Here is a 14,773-nt window from a genome sequence, read left to right as displayed (position 1 = left end):
CGCTTTTTGCATTCGCCTGCATCAAGGGGTCTGGGTGTCTACAGCCCTCCTCCCCAAGTCTGGACTGGCCCGGGCTGGGACCGAAAGCCTCGGCCAGGGGGACCGCGCGGAGGGAGGAAGCGCGGTCCCGGGAGGGGCCAACGGGCAGAGAAAGGTGGGGCGCGGCCAGCCCCGCCCCAACCTGTGTAAGGCGATCCGCTCGCGCCTAGCGGATAAAAGCAGCCCTGTTGCCCGGAGGTCAGCGAGTTCAGCCCCTTGTCTCTAGCCGCTCGTTCTGTCCGGACCCAGCTCAGCATGTCGCTCCACTTCGGCTCCCAGGTCTTCAGCTCGCGCTCCGCCGCCTTCCCGGGCCGCGGCACTCAGGTGCGCCTGAGCTCGGTGCGCCCCGGCGGCTTCGTCGGCAGCAGCAGTCTCTATGGCTTGGGCGCCTCTCGGCCTCGAGTGGCCGCCCGCTCAGCCTACGGGGCCCCCGTGGGCACCGGCATCCGCGCGGTCAGCATCAATCAGAGCCTGCTGACCCCGCTGCAGGTGGACATCGACCCCTCCATCCAGCAGGTGCGCCAGGAGGAGCGCGAGCAGATCAAGACCCTCAACAACAAGTTCGCCTCCTTCATCGACAAGGTGAGCTCCCTCACTGCCGGGAGCCAGGCTCCAGGCCCCAGCGGCCGCCCCCCGGGCCACACGGGAGCCCGGCGCTGGGAGGGCAGGTACCGGCTCTCTTTCCTCCGGGGACTGAATCCTCCCCATGAATCGTGTGGCTGTTTCGCCAACCTCAGCCTCTCTCTCCCGGCAAACTACCCAAATCAACCTGCTTTTTCCTCCCCGAACGTGTGCCGGGGGCTGTCCTGTGAGCTGGAGCTCTCGGGCCGCTTTTAACGCCCAGTTTTCCAGCTCCAAACGCCTGGGGCCAGGACTTCTTTCCTTGGGCCCCTTTCTCTGAGAGGGGGCTGTGTGGAGTCGGAGACGGGGTAGGCTGAGAACCTCACCCTCCCACCTATCCTCCCCAGTTATTATCTAGCAGTTGCTGGAAATAAAGGGCTGGAGAGAGGGAGGTTCCCAGCCCTGGCTGCCCCACCCACCTGGTCTTCCAACCCTCTGTTTGGTGGTGGGAAGCGAGGCTCTTCCTGCCCTTAGAGAGAGCCCACTGGGGGCCCTGAGTGCCCCCGGGAAGGGCCATTAGAAAGTGTTCTCTCCGTTGTTCAGGTCCCAAGAGAGTGACGGATGGAGATGGGGGTGCAGACTTGTGGGGCCGGACCCAAGAACTAAGGTCTAGTCCCCTGGAGCAGGGCCGGGGCCTCCTCCCTGGCAGGGAGCAGGCTTTTCCTTTCCGGCCTTGTGTAACTCTCCGCTTCTCTCTTCCCCGTCTCCTCCTCTCCTTCACCCTTCAGATCATACACATTCTTCAGGTTCTGGGGCAGCCTCCACAGGAAGCCCCAGGCCCAGGCTTCCTCCCCCTGCTACTTAGCTGCAGCCCCTGGGTCCTGCTGCCTGAGTGGCTGGTCTTGAGGAGGCTGGCTTCCCACCACCAGTCATACTGGTGCTTCTTAGGGCTCCTTTTACTCTGGCTTGATTCTAGAATCCTGTCCTGAGGCCTTGTTGGACAAAGATGGAAGAGGGGAAGGGAGGATATTGAGAGAGGAAGAGATAAGATCCCAGCCTGAAGGGAGGGGACCCAAGTCAGGCTCAGGGTGAAGATAGGAAGGAGGCAGCCCTTCCGAGAGGGCGGTGGAGACCATCACCTGTGGTGTGATGGGGAGCAGAGGAAGGAGGAGACCCTAAAGCATAAGCACCGGGACACGTCAGTGATCTGAGCCCTGGGCACACTGGAGACAGAGAGTCCTGGAGGAGAGGCTTGTTCAGGGTGGGCTTCCTGGAGAAGAGGGCCAAGGGCTAGGGGCCGAGCTTGGGGGAAGAGCCAGTGGGAATGTGGATTCTGCCAGGTGGCTGGAGACCCTCCCAACTGCACTGAGTGGCACAGTCTGCCCTTCATGAGTTTCCTCTTCCTGCTCCTTCTAGGTGCGGTTTCTGGAGCAGCAGAACAAGCTGCTGGAGACCAAGTGGGCGCTGCTGCAGGAGCAGAAGTCTGCCAAGAGCAACCGCCTCCCGGGTATCTTTGAGGCCCAGATTGCTGGCCTGCGGAAGCAGCTAGAGGCCCTGCAGCTGGATGGGGGTCGCCTGGAGGTGGAGCTTCGGAACATGCAGGATGTCGTGGAAGACTTTAAGCATAAGTATGGTCCCCCAGTGCAACCTGTGGGGATTCGTGCCCTGGGCCAATGTGACCCTCTCAGCTCAGCCCCTCATAATCCTTCTGGGGTCAGAGGTCAGCGGGTGCTGCTGCTCAGTACAATAACTCCCTCAAGGGAAAGAAGGTCTTGATTCATGGGTTCCCTACCTCTCCTCCCCTTTCTTCTCTTTGTCTCTGGGAGCCATTTCCAAGTCATTCTGGTCCTTTCTCCCTACTTTTTCCCAAAGAACTCTCTCAACCCTTTCCTGATCCACACTGTTCCCTTTGGGAGCCTAACCAGGGCCCAGGAGACAGCAGGGCAAGGAGCGTCCTATGACAGATGTGGGTCAGAACTTGTATGCCGCTCAGATTATTCTAGAACAACTCCATTTTGTTCCTGTGAGGATTAGAGTCCAGCAAGTTGCAGGGACTTGATTGAGATTGCAGCGTAGATCATTGGGAGTGCGGGGTCTTGTTTTGGGGCCCCTGACTCCCAAGAGGAGACATACATGGAGCCAAGTTGGGAAGGAAAGCAGCAGAGAAGATGATCACTGTGAGCGATGGGCTAGGTTGCAGAGGCTGGGGTGGGGGTGGGGATGGGGGTTCTGGTGGAGCAGGAACCAGAAAGGAGGCTATGGGGAGAGGCAGGGAGTGTGGAGGCTGGTTTTGAGGGCAGGTCTTTGAGATGCCGGCTGTTCTCACTGAATAGAAACCAAAGCCAGAGGCTGAGTGGGCATCCCTGCCCTGTGGGCACAGGGGTGGAGGGGTGGGTAATGAGTGAGTTCTGTGCTCTGCCTGGGGGTGTATGACTAAGCCAGAGCAGGGCCACTTCCTCTGACTGGAGGTAGAACAAACAAAGGCCTCTGAAGGGAGTGTCCCTTCCCCCCTCCCCCAGCTTCCCTAGGGCAACAGGATTAATCCCACAGCAGGTGGAACCAGACAGGTGCAGGGCAGGGGAGGCCTGGGACAGCCTGTGAGCCCCTGTTGTCCAGGCCTCCCCTGCCCTGGATGTGTGCACACATGCTCCCCCCAGCCAAAGCCCCAGAGCACCTTCCGGGGGGAGCCAGGCTGAGCTCCGGGCCAGGGCCAGGCTGAAGCAGGAGCTGGAAGGGGATGTGGGGAGGGGTCCTGATGCAGCTGCCCAGGGGGCCCTCATCCGTGTGCCCTCTGGGCCCTTCGGCATAGCAGGAATGGACAGACAGCCTTGTGGATGCTTTTCTAACTATTCTAGAGGCTGGGGTAGGGGAGCGGACTGTGGGGGTCTGGGCTCCTGCAGGGCCTCTGCCTGCCCGAGCACCCTGCTCCCCACTGGAGTTGCCCCACATTGCTCCTGTTGTTGGCCAGAAGCTTGTGTGCACTGCTGAGTTTCTGTTTCCGACGCCTATTTTGAATCCTCAAGTAAACACTGGGTCAGGCCCACCTGCCCTCTTGCTCTGTGCCCAGCTTTGCTACCCTCCTATGGCAAGGGGCTGGCTCCTTGAGAGAAAGAAGGATGGGAGTGGGGCTGTGAGAGTAGGGATAGGGGCTCACCACCTACTTGGGACCTGGTTCTTCTTCCCGAGTCCACAAGGTTCCTCTTCTGCAGGCCCCTTCTTCACTCTCAGCCAATGGGATTAAGCAGGTTAAGCTCAAGGGTCAGATGACCAGGCTTCTGGGCTTTGTACTTAACAGCTTGATGACTGCACAGAGTACTTTGCCTCTCAGTGCCTCTGTTCCTTTTCCTGTGAGTCACAGCACCATTGTTAACAGGATTGTTGTGGACATTAAATTAGTAAATGCACAGGAAGCACGTAATGGGGCAGGGCCATATGAAGTGGTCCATAAGCATGGCTGTTCTCTGCCTTCTCACTCCCAGGATATGCAGCCTCTGTCCTTTAATTCACATATGTTCCCTGCTCCCCCACCCCCCACCCCCTGCCAAGGCTCAAAGTCCTAGGAATAGCCATATGGACTAGTCAATTTTGTGTTATAAGTGAAAGCGAAAGTCACTCAGTCGTGTCTGATTCTTTGCTATCCCATGGACTATACAGTCCATGGAATTCTCCAGGCTGGAACACGAGTGGGTAGCCATTCCCTTCTCCAGGGGATCTTCCCAACCCAGGGATTGAACCCAGGTCTCCTACATTGCAGGTGGATTCTTTACCAGCTGAGCCACCAGGAAAGCCCAAGAATACGGGAGTGGGTAGTCTGTCCCTTCTCCACTGGATCTTCCTGATCCAGGAATCGAACCAGGGTCTCCTGCATTGCGGAGATTCTTTACCAACTGAGCTACCGTGTCATTAAGCAGGGAGTGAAGGTGATGCAGGGCAGACCTTCACACTTGGATATGAGGGGATGGAGGCAGAGTTGCACCAATACCACGCTTCCCTTCTTTGCTGCAGGTATGAAGATGAAATCAACCGTCGCACAGCTGCTGAGAATGAGTTCGTGGTGTTGAAGAAGGTGAGGGGGGCAGACAGGGAGGTTAGGGGACACTGTAGAAACAGAGGGGCCAGGGGACCACATGCCTCTCACCAAAGCAACCAATAGGGACCTGTGGTCAGAGTCTGGCTGGGTCTATAAGAGGGAAATGATGGGCTTGGAGAAGGAGAGATCTGAAAGCCAGGCCCTTTATAAGGCTGTAACGTGTGCATGTATGTGTGTGTGTGTGGCGTGTGTGTGTGTGTGTGTGTGTGTCTGTCTGGCAAGTCAGTAGACTTGTTTCTGTGCTTGGAAAGATTAGAATTAAGACTACAAGTTGGAGGTTAGAGAGGGCAATTTCAACCCCACAATAAGTAAGTGTTCTATCGGAACATTCAGTTACAGATGAGGGTGGCACATGGCAGGCCTGAAATATTGAATGAATGGATGCGCTGCCTTGCAGAGTGAGCCTTCCCACACCTGGAGGTGTGCAAGTTGAATTTGGAGGGCCTTAGGAAGAAGGGCTTGACTTAAGACTATGATTTAAAGTACACTTACTCAGTGTCCCAGGCCCATCCGCAGAAAGGTAACCTGCCCTGGAGTGCTGGGCCCTTGGAGATTCAGGGGTGAGTGTAAGTGAGCACCCCCCACAGGAGCCAACCCACAGCAGAGGATGGTACCCAGACATCATCGGGACCTGTGGTGTTATCTGTGGCCCGCCTGCTTCAGTATCACTCAGGTTGCCAGTTACACATTTGGGCTGGAGATTTCTCATCTCTGGGTGTGGTATCCTGGAGTCTGCATGATTTCATGCTCTCCTACTTGACTAATGAAAAGCTGAAGTTCATGGAGTTGCAATGATTTGTTCAAGGTGACATAGCCACTAAGGGGCAGAACCAGGGGTGTGTCTAAACCACTGAAGCCTTTAGGAACTGGTGAAGCGCTAGGTTTGGGGCTTCAGAATGCTCTGGGCTGTCAGTGCTGAGAAGGCACCTCCAGTCCTGGGGATGAGTGGAGATAATGTCCATCTCAAAGCCTAGGCGGGTCCACTGGAGGGAGCTTCCCGCTGTGGATGTGTCAGGCAGCATGCAGCTGCTGAGTGTTTCTTGGTAGGGCAGTGGGGCTTGGTCCTGGGGTTGGACAGTGTAGGCTGCCAAATATTTCACGTGCTGAGAACACGCTACCCATCTATCCCTTCTTGCCACCACCCCTCCCAGGACGTGGATGTTGCCTACATGAATAAGGTGGAGCTGGAGGCCAAGGTGGATGCCCTGAATGATGAGATCAACTTCCTCAGGACCCTCTATGAGCAGGTGAAGACCTCAGGGGTGGGAAGTGTGCCACATCCTATGTGTCCTAGCCAGGGGGCCATCTGGTCCACCCTCTGCCTCTGGGTCAGTCTGGGTGTGTGTTGGGTGCATGTAGGGGAGATGACTCTGCTCTTTACATTTTCTAGATTCAGGACTCTGTGGTGGGTGAGGAGCTCAGGAAGAGCTGAGGCAGTGCAACAGTGGGAGGTGAGGGTGGGGGGTGGGGGTGTGTCAGTCAAAATTGGCCTTCTAGAGACATGGGATGACCATTTGTAAGGAATGGGGATTGGGAGGGGCTGGAAGAAACCAGGAGGATGTTGAGGGATCTGGGCTGTGACAGGGCTTACTGGTGCGCTGGGTGGGCTGGCAGGGGAGCCAGGTCAGGAGAGACTGGAGTGCCTGAGGGTTTGCGCCCACCACCCAGCCTCTCTCTCTGCCTGTTCCTCCCATTTCCTTTCCTGCCCTGCCCTGAGCTTCCAGATCCTTTCCCTGAAGGGGGTTAAAAACCACTTCATCCCATCAGTGTGAGGCTCTGGCCTTAGGCAGAAGATAGTATGGCTGATCATCAGGCTGGTCTGGGACATAGTTACACAAGAGGCAAATTACAGACCAATTGTCACTTCTCTTCAGTCTCGTTTTTACCTGAACATCCAGCTTCCATTTGCATCTCTGAGAGAATTTCCACGTGTGTTAATTTCAGGGGCTGGGTGCTTGAAGCTGATTTTAGGCCCTCCTAGTCTCAGACGGTAAAGCGTCTGCCTGCAGTGCGGGAGACCCAGATTCGATCCCTGGGTTGGGAAGATCCCCTGGAGAAGGAAATGGCAACCCACTCCAGTACTCTTGCCTGGAAAATTCCATGGACTGAGGAGCCTGGTAGGCTATAGTCCATGGGGTCACAAAGAGTCGGATGTGACTGAGCGACTTCACTTTTATTTTCAGTCTCATTGTGGGCCTTTATATGTCTATCACACATTATATATGTGTGTGTGTATGTATATACACGTATATGTAATTATCTTCCTCTTGTTATGAAATACATACTCATTGCAAAAAATCTAGAAAATTAAGTAAAGCATAAAATTGAAAGTAAGCTTCTTATACCGGCTCTTATCATCTTAATAGCTACCTTAAGATACAGAAATATACATATTTAATAAAATAGAATCATACCTTTTTTAAATAACTGTATATCATGGATGTAGTTCCTTGTCCATAAATATGGCTGTATCATCAGCGTTAAAGGCTGCAGAGTGTTCCATCCGTAATAGGGTGGAATATGAGTTTTTACCCACCCCTAGTGATCCCCTTCATAATAGAGCTCAACCCACACAGCAACTCACAGCCAGGAGCCACCACAGCTCACCACACTCTGTCTCTTGTTTTTCCTCTGTGATCCCACAAGACCCTTTGATTTGACAAGTTGCTGATGGGCTCCTCTGGGAGCCAGGGCTGGTGGAGCCATTTAGCAGGTGCTGGATCTGTTGTGCCCTCTGGCTGCCTGGTGACTTGCTCCCAGTCTGGCCTCTTCTCCCTTTATCTTTCCCTAGTGCGAGGGATCCCAGGATGGGTGTGGGGATGGGAATGTGTCACCCAAGCCCTGATGCTCTGTCTGGTCCCTGCAGGAGCTGAAAGAGCTGCAGTCTGAGGTCTCAGACATGTCCGTGGTCCTGTCTATGGACAACAACCGCTCCCTGGACTTGGACAGCATCATTGATGAAGTCAAGGCCCAGTACGAGGAGATTGCCAACCGCAGCCGGGCTGAGGCTGAGGCCTGGTACCAGACCAAGGTGTGTGGTCACTGGAGCCATATTTTCTCTTCCTGGCAGGGTCCTGGGTGGTGGCTTCCCTCACTCCTCACCCTGTCTCGAGCCTTTGGGGCCTGTGTCTCACTGTGCTGACAGGCACCAGGGATTAAGTCTGTAGGGGTCTCCAGTGTCGTGGGAAGAAGAGGAAGAGAAGGCCCAGGGAGAGATTCCAGCCTGATGGAGGGGGCAGGGCAGAGGAAATGGACATGGAGTAATAATTATTATAGCTGAAATTTGGCGAGTAAGCACAGTGCTAGGTAACATTTCAAATGTTTTACCTGTTTTGACTCATATAACCCACAGAACAGCCTGTTAGGTAGGCAATATTATCCCTTTTTCACAGGTGGGGAAACTGAGGCATGGAGAGGTTAAGCGATTTTTCTAACTCCGCACAGGTAGTGAATGGAAGAGCAGAGACCAGATTCTGGATCCAAGGGCTCCAGATTAGGTTTAATCATTATATGCACCGGGTGAGGGCAGGGCAGGCACTGAGGGAATGGGTGGGGCTGGGGTGAGGTGGGGGGTGCTGGGGTAACTGAGGGAGGGAGCCTGAGGGTTTAAAAGTGGCATAGAGTGACGTTTCTGCAGACATAGGGGCTCAGCCATGGTGCACGTGAGAACACAGGTGTCAATAAGGACTTGCTGTGTGACTCTCAGGCAGTCCCTTCCACTCTCTGGGACTCGTTCTCTTAATCTGTGAGGTGGATGATGCTGATGAAGGGGTTAACAGGTGAGGATCTCAGACTTCCTGTGGTTCTCCAGCGTTAGGACGTGATGGAAATGGGAAGAGCAATGATATCAGTGGGGACAGGTCTGGGGAACCATCCTTGTCCTCCCTGTCCTGGCTGGGAGGAAGCTGAACCCCTGCCCCACCCCACTGACCAGGAGTCTGGCCTCTGGCGTTGGGCAAAGCTTGCTGGGAGTCAGACTGTCCCTCCCTGGCACAATAAGCTCGGAGGGCTCGTCGCTCAGAACCTGGGGCCTTCTTTGGGTGGGGAGAAGACGAGCCCCCTGTAATCATAGCCCACCCCTGCCGTGCCCTTCTATGTGGTCCCTCCAGTTTGAGACCCTCCAGGCCCAGGCTGGGAAGCACGGGGACGACCTCCGGAATACCCGGAATGAGATTGTGGACATGAACCGGGCTGTCCAGAGGCTGCAGGCTGAGATCGACAGCATCAAGAACCAGGTGGGCACCAGTGCTTATCCTTGGGGCAGGTGAAGGGCAGCCAGCTGGGACCATGCTCAGGATGAGAAGTAGGGGGCAGGGGCATCAATCCTGCCCCTGCTGCCCTGGGAACGAGGCTAGGGCAGCTCTAGTCTCTCAGACCCACCTGTGAGCTCTCCAGGATGAAATGTTCTTGGCCAGGTGCTGGTTTGGCCGAAGGGAGAACAGGAGTCCTATCAGGGCATACAGCTCGTGGAGGGAGCCTCAGGCTGCTGGCCAGACAAGAACCACCATTCATTACCACATTGGTCCTGAGCCCTCTTCTTGCACCTAGCTCTGGGTGCAATGTATACCTGGGAATGGGGGCCACAGGGTCTGGGGCCAACTCGCTGTGACTCCCAAGGCCCCGCCATATCCACTGACCTCACTCCCCACTGCTCCCTCTCTGGCCGTGCTCTTGCCACTTCCTGGAGATGATGTTTGCCAAGCATCTTCATGCTTCAGGGCTTTTGCACTCGCTGTTCCCTCCACTTGGAATGTGGTTCTCCCAGCTCTGCACATCATGCCCCTTTCTCATCGTCTTTTGTTGAGGACAATAGACGTCTTCTCAGAGATGGCTTCCTCAGCCACCTAGCCACACTCTCAGCAGTCTGTGGGAGAATCCCTGAAACACTTAACACTCTCTGAAATGTTCTGTCTTATACTGGAGTGGGTAGCCATTCTCTTCTTCAGCAGATCTTCCTGACCCAGGAATCAAACCTGGGTCTCCCACACTGCAGGCAGATTCTTTCTGTCTGAGCCACCAGGGAAGTCCATTGACTTACTAGGTAAGTCCTATTAATTAAGTGTAAGTAAATATTGTCCCCCACCTCCACTGGGATATTAAAAATGCCATAAGAGCTGGGCCACCCCTTCCATCTGGTTCCCTGCTCCTCCCTTCCCAGCACCTGACACACAGTAGGGCACAGGTCTCAGATGACAGACTGATGGGAGGAGATCCTGTAAACCTGGGGTGGGGGGCACTGATGAGAAAGGGTCCTCTAAGATCTGACGAAGGCATGGAAGTGGAGGAGGCGGCTACGCTTCAGCAGGCATCTGCAGTGGGAAGGTAAAGAAGCTGATGGATGACAGCAGGGGGATGGGATGTGAGGGTGACCTACCCAGAAATGTCCTCCCCTTGGAGCCCTGCAGGCCTGTTTACATGTGGGCAAGAATGGAGACTTCCTCCTGGCACAGATTCGGAGCCATGAGTCACTAGTGCAGTGAGCCAGCATCCAGGTCAGGAGGGGAGGCACAGAGCAACGAATGGCAGTTTCCTGAACCGCCCCCCCCGCCCCACCACTATATAGGCTCCTCTAATAGGGGATAGGCCACAAGAGAGCGAACACTAAGGCCAGGCAGGAAGTGACAGCTGATGCTCAGGTCCCTCTGGATCACCCCACCCCACCTGCACCGGGGGGGCTGTTGACTTGGAATCTAGGGGTTCCAAGGAGTGTTTCTGTGCTCCAAGTCTCCCTGTTCTGGGCCTGTTGCAAAATGGCTGCTGTTTTCAAGGTAACCTGAAAGGTGCCTGGTCAGCTGCCTGAAATTTGAGTACTACACTAGAATCCCACGGCCTTGGAGCTCCTCCAGCTAGGGGTTGGGTATGTGCGCATTTGTAAATCATAATCGCATTTACTCATAATAGCATTTATTAAGTGCTTACTGAATACTAGACACTGTGCCAAGGACTTGTGTATTATTTCATTACTTGAGCTATTCTCGTTTATATTTATATACTGTGATTACTGTTATTTTAGAAAAGAGGAGACTTTTAGGACTTCCCTGGTGGCTCAGACGGTAAAGCACCTGCCTACAATGCGGGAGACCTGGGTTCGATCCCTGGGTCAGGAAGATCTCCTGGAGAAGGAAATGGCAACCCACTCCAGTACTCTTGCCTGGAAAATCCCATGGATAGAGGAGCCTGGTGGGCTACAGTCCATGGGGTCGCAAAGAGTCGGACACGACTGAGCGACTTCACTTCACTTTGGCTTAGAACGGTTGATTCATACAAGATCACATGGCTTGTAAGTGGCAGAGCCAGAACTGAAAGCTAGGCATTGGGTATCAAAGCCCATGTTTTTAAAAATTAAATTAATTACTGGCTGCCCTGGAAGGCAGGGCATAGTTGCTGCATACAAGCTTTCTCTAGTTGCGACAAGCAAGGGCTACTCTCTAGTGGTGATGTGCAGGCTTCTCGTTGCTGTGGCTTCTCTTGTTGCAGAACACAGGCTCTAGGGCGCACAGGTTCAGTAGCTGTGGCACACTGGCTTAGTTGCCCCTTGGTGTGTGGGACCTTCCCAGACCAGGGAGGGAGCCTGTATCCTCTGCACTGGCAGGTGGATTCTTAACCATTGGACCACCAGGGAAGTCCTTCAAAGCCTTTGGGATTTAAACCCTTGGGATTTTAAACCCTTGGGATTCCCTGGTGCTTGGGGAAGGAGGCTGGTGCCAGTGAAGTCACGGTAAGCAAGTTGCCAGGTGCTCACCGCAGGATGGGGAGCAGGAAGGCAGTGACTGATGAGGCCTGCGACCCCGGTTCAGAGCCCCGTTGTTCCCCACAGCGCGCCAAGTTGGAAGCCGCCATTGCTGATGCTGAACAGTGTGGGGAACTGGCTGTCAAGGATGCACGGGCCAAGCAGGAGGATCTGGAGGCTGCCCTGCAGAAGGCCAAGCAGGACATGACCCGGCAGCTCCGGGAGTACCAGGAGCTCATGAACATCAAGCTGGCCCTGGACATTGAGATTGCCACCTACCGCAAGCTGCTGGAGGGCGAGGAGAGCCGGTGAGGACATACAACCTGGCTCAGTGGGGCTTGACACCCATCCACCTGCAAGCATTTCCTGTATCCCTCCTTCTGCAGGGCACTGAGGATGGGAAGGGCAGGGAGGGTACAGATAATGCTTGCTTCTTTGCCCTTGGTGAGATGGCTTTCTGGAGGGAAAGACCTTGTGGTATAAGCTCAGTGGGAAAGTTGAAGTAATAACAGCATTTTTGTGTGTTAGCAAGGTCATCTTATTTGATTCTCAGAACACATCAGGTAAGCAAGAGAGGTATTATTGACTTCTGAGTGTACAGAGGGGAAACTGGTTAGTTTTATTAACTGAGGGGACAGAGCCAGTATGCAATTGAGCTCTGCTGATTCCTGGTCCAACCATCTTCCTTGGCAACAGTCTGCTTCTCACTTCATAATTGAGGGCTAAGTCATGTGGTGTTGACTGAGCATAGTGAGGAGGTAAATTTCCCCTGTCCCCAGAGATATTTGCATGCTTACCTGCAGCCTGCAGTGAAGCTGGGCTGGGTTGGTCTTACAGGAAATTCTTCACAAAAGACTCAAAACTTATGTCCATAAAGTTGGGTCTTCATTCATACCTTTATGGCTTGATTGACTCATTTTGTCAACAGATAAGGGGCCTGGAAACTTCTTAGTGTCCACCTCTCTTGTCCTTGCCCTTTGCTCTATCCCCTTCCAGGACCTGGGGCTGCTGAGGTCAGCTGGGCTTCCTTCACTTGCTCCACTAAATTGAGGCCTTCCCTCCTCCCTGCAGCGTAAATTCATCCTCACGGCCAAGGGCTTGGTGACAATGGGGCTATGAGTCACAGAACAAACATACCTATCTATCTTGGATAGATTTTTAATTTCCAGTACAAGACCTGTTTCAGCTCCCCAGGCTGCTTAAAGCCACCACTCCTCCTCCTTCCCCTCACAGTTCCCACTGTAGCTGAATTCACTCAGTCAACACTTACACTTCATTAACCATTTCAACCCATATTAAGTAATTAGCATGTGCCCGGACCTCATTCTGGTGACTGGAGATGCAGGAATCAATAAGCCACAGCTTTCTTTGAGGATTTTATGACCTGGTTAAGGGAGGCAGCCATCTACATAAACAATAAGAGCAGCTACCATTTACAGAATCCTGTGTGCCCAGGGCTTTAGGTAAGTTATGAGTTTAACCCTCACAAACAACCCTGTGAGGTTGGGACAGGCCAAGACCGCATTTACAAGTGAGGAAATGGAGGCCTCTGAGACATTCCCAAGATTGTGTAGCCAGAAGTGAAAAGGCTGCAGGAAGGATGGATGTGTGGGGACACAGGAATGAATATGAGTCCTGCTTGCGGCCTGGATGGAGGGGTGCAGGAGTGCCTCCTCCAGTGCTGAGGAGACAGCAGCCCTCACAGGTCTCTCCTCTGCCCCCAGGTTGACCGGAGATGGAGTGGGAGCCGTGAACATCTGTAAGTCCTTGGCTGCAGCCCATCACCTGTGCTGTCCAGACTAGGCTGGGTCTATTAGATGGCACATTGGCCTCAAGTCCTGGCCTCATGGAGGCCCAGAGCCTCCTTCCCTTAAACAGCTTTCAGCAGGTGCCTGGAGATTCCATCCAGATAGGCTCAGCAGCCCAGCAAAGGCATGCATGAGGGCAGGGTCAGGCTGGGGCAGTGTGGAGCAGCCCTCACCTCTGTCTGAGGCTACTTCTGGGTTGGCCCCTGGCTGTTGGTGGGGGAAGGGTGGTGGGTAGAGGGAGGGAAACAGGCAGCTATCGCAGGAGGCTGGGGGCTCAGGTAGTGGGCCTCACACACTGATGGAGACCCTTTCTCTTCTCTCTCAGCTGTGGTCAGTTCCACGGGCGGCTCTGGTAGCCGGCTGACCTTTGGGGGAACCATGGGCAACAATGCCCTGAGATTCTCCAGCGGTGGTGGGCCTGGGACCCTCAAGGCCTACTCCATGAGGACCACATCCGCCACCAGCAGAAGTACCCGCAATTGAGCTCTGTGTGTGGGGAGATACATACTCCCTCCTCCCATAATCACAAGGGGACCCCCAACCCTGGAAGATATCAGAATAGCTTCCAATAAAGCAGCTGCTTTCTGAGGCCTGGATGAGTCCCTGCCTGGCACCTGGTAGCCTGGCTTCATTAGGCCTGGAGGGGAAGGTGTGGCGAGGGAGGGGCTCTAGAGAGCACCGGGAGAGCACACTGGTGACATGGGGGCACTGCTCAAAGGAAACTGGCCCTTACCCAGAGTGAGGCCGTGGCCCCTCTTAAGGATGGGGCTGATTCCAGCTCCTCTCCTGAACAAGCCAGAAAGCCCTGGAAGTTCTGGTTCTGCCAGGAAGTGGACACTGGACTCCTCTCTTGCTGAGGGGGTGGGAGGGCTGTTTGCACACCCCCTCCCCCTGCCAATGCCCTGTGCTGTCAGAGAACATTCCTCAGTGGTGAGAAGACCACAAACATTTAGCTGCCCCAGGCCTGGGTTTCGGGTGGATCAGCCAACTGGCAATTCAGCCCTTCCTGGTGCTGAGTTGGCCAGGCCCTGGGCCCTGGATGGTGTGTGTCGGAGGTCCTGGAGGGGTTCTGGGATTCTGTGGGAGTGATGGCAGTGGGAGGAGGTCTGTGTGCATTAGGGAGTACTTTAGGGTGAGGGGGTCCCAGAGTCTGGATCCCTGGTAGGGGGCTATCTCACCCTCCTCACCCAGGGACAGGCTGTGGATCTGGATCCCTGATGGGGTGGGGGTCGGGGAGGACATCGGTATGTTAAGGCTCTGCTTGATGGGACATCTGTATATGTCAGGGTCTCTGACGTGGTGTGTGTGCCTGTGAGTGTGTGGGGTGTTTGGGGGTCTGTGCTTGGGGGTATCCATCCCTGACGGACAGCAGCTCATATCTTGGGTACTGGAGGGGAGATAGGAGGTCTCTGACTGGGATTCCCTGCAGGTGGTGGTGGTGGTGGGTGTGGGGGCAGGGTTGGAGGGGACGATCTAGGGAGAGTGTTGGTTTGTGGGAAGAGGTGAAGGCTGTGTATTTGAGCCCATGGCCAGGAATTTTCATAT

At 54.7% G+C, this 14,773-nt stretch overlaps 1 protein-coding gene across 1 annotated transcript; it reads left to right on the top strand.

The window, feature by feature from the left end:
* Positions 1-231: 231 nt before the first annotated feature.
* Positions 232-13,816, top strand: KRT7 (keratin 7). Its single transcript, XM_055394453.2, has 9 exons — positions 232-621; positions 2,017-2,228; positions 4,606-4,666; positions 5,842-5,937; positions 7,557-7,721; positions 8,800-8,925; positions 11,508-11,728; positions 13,145-13,179; positions 13,554-13,816. The coding sequence occupies exons 1-9, from the start codon at positions 295-297 to the stop codon at positions 13,709-13,711; spliced, it is 1,401 nt and encodes a 466-aa protein (XP_055250428.2). The 5' UTR covers positions 232-294; the 3' UTR covers positions 13,712-13,816.
* Positions 13,817-14,773: the final 957 nt, after the last annotated feature.

Source organism: Moschus berezovskii, chromosome 6 (assembly GCF_049115385.1).
Source record: "Moschus berezovskii isolate FMDL1 chromosome 6, NW_MosBer_1.0, whole genome shotgun sequence".
Taxonomy (NCBI): Eukaryota; Metazoa; Chordata; class Mammalia; order Artiodactyla; family Moschidae; genus Moschus; species Moschus berezovskii.
This window is presented reverse-complemented; position numbering and strand designations above follow the sequence as displayed.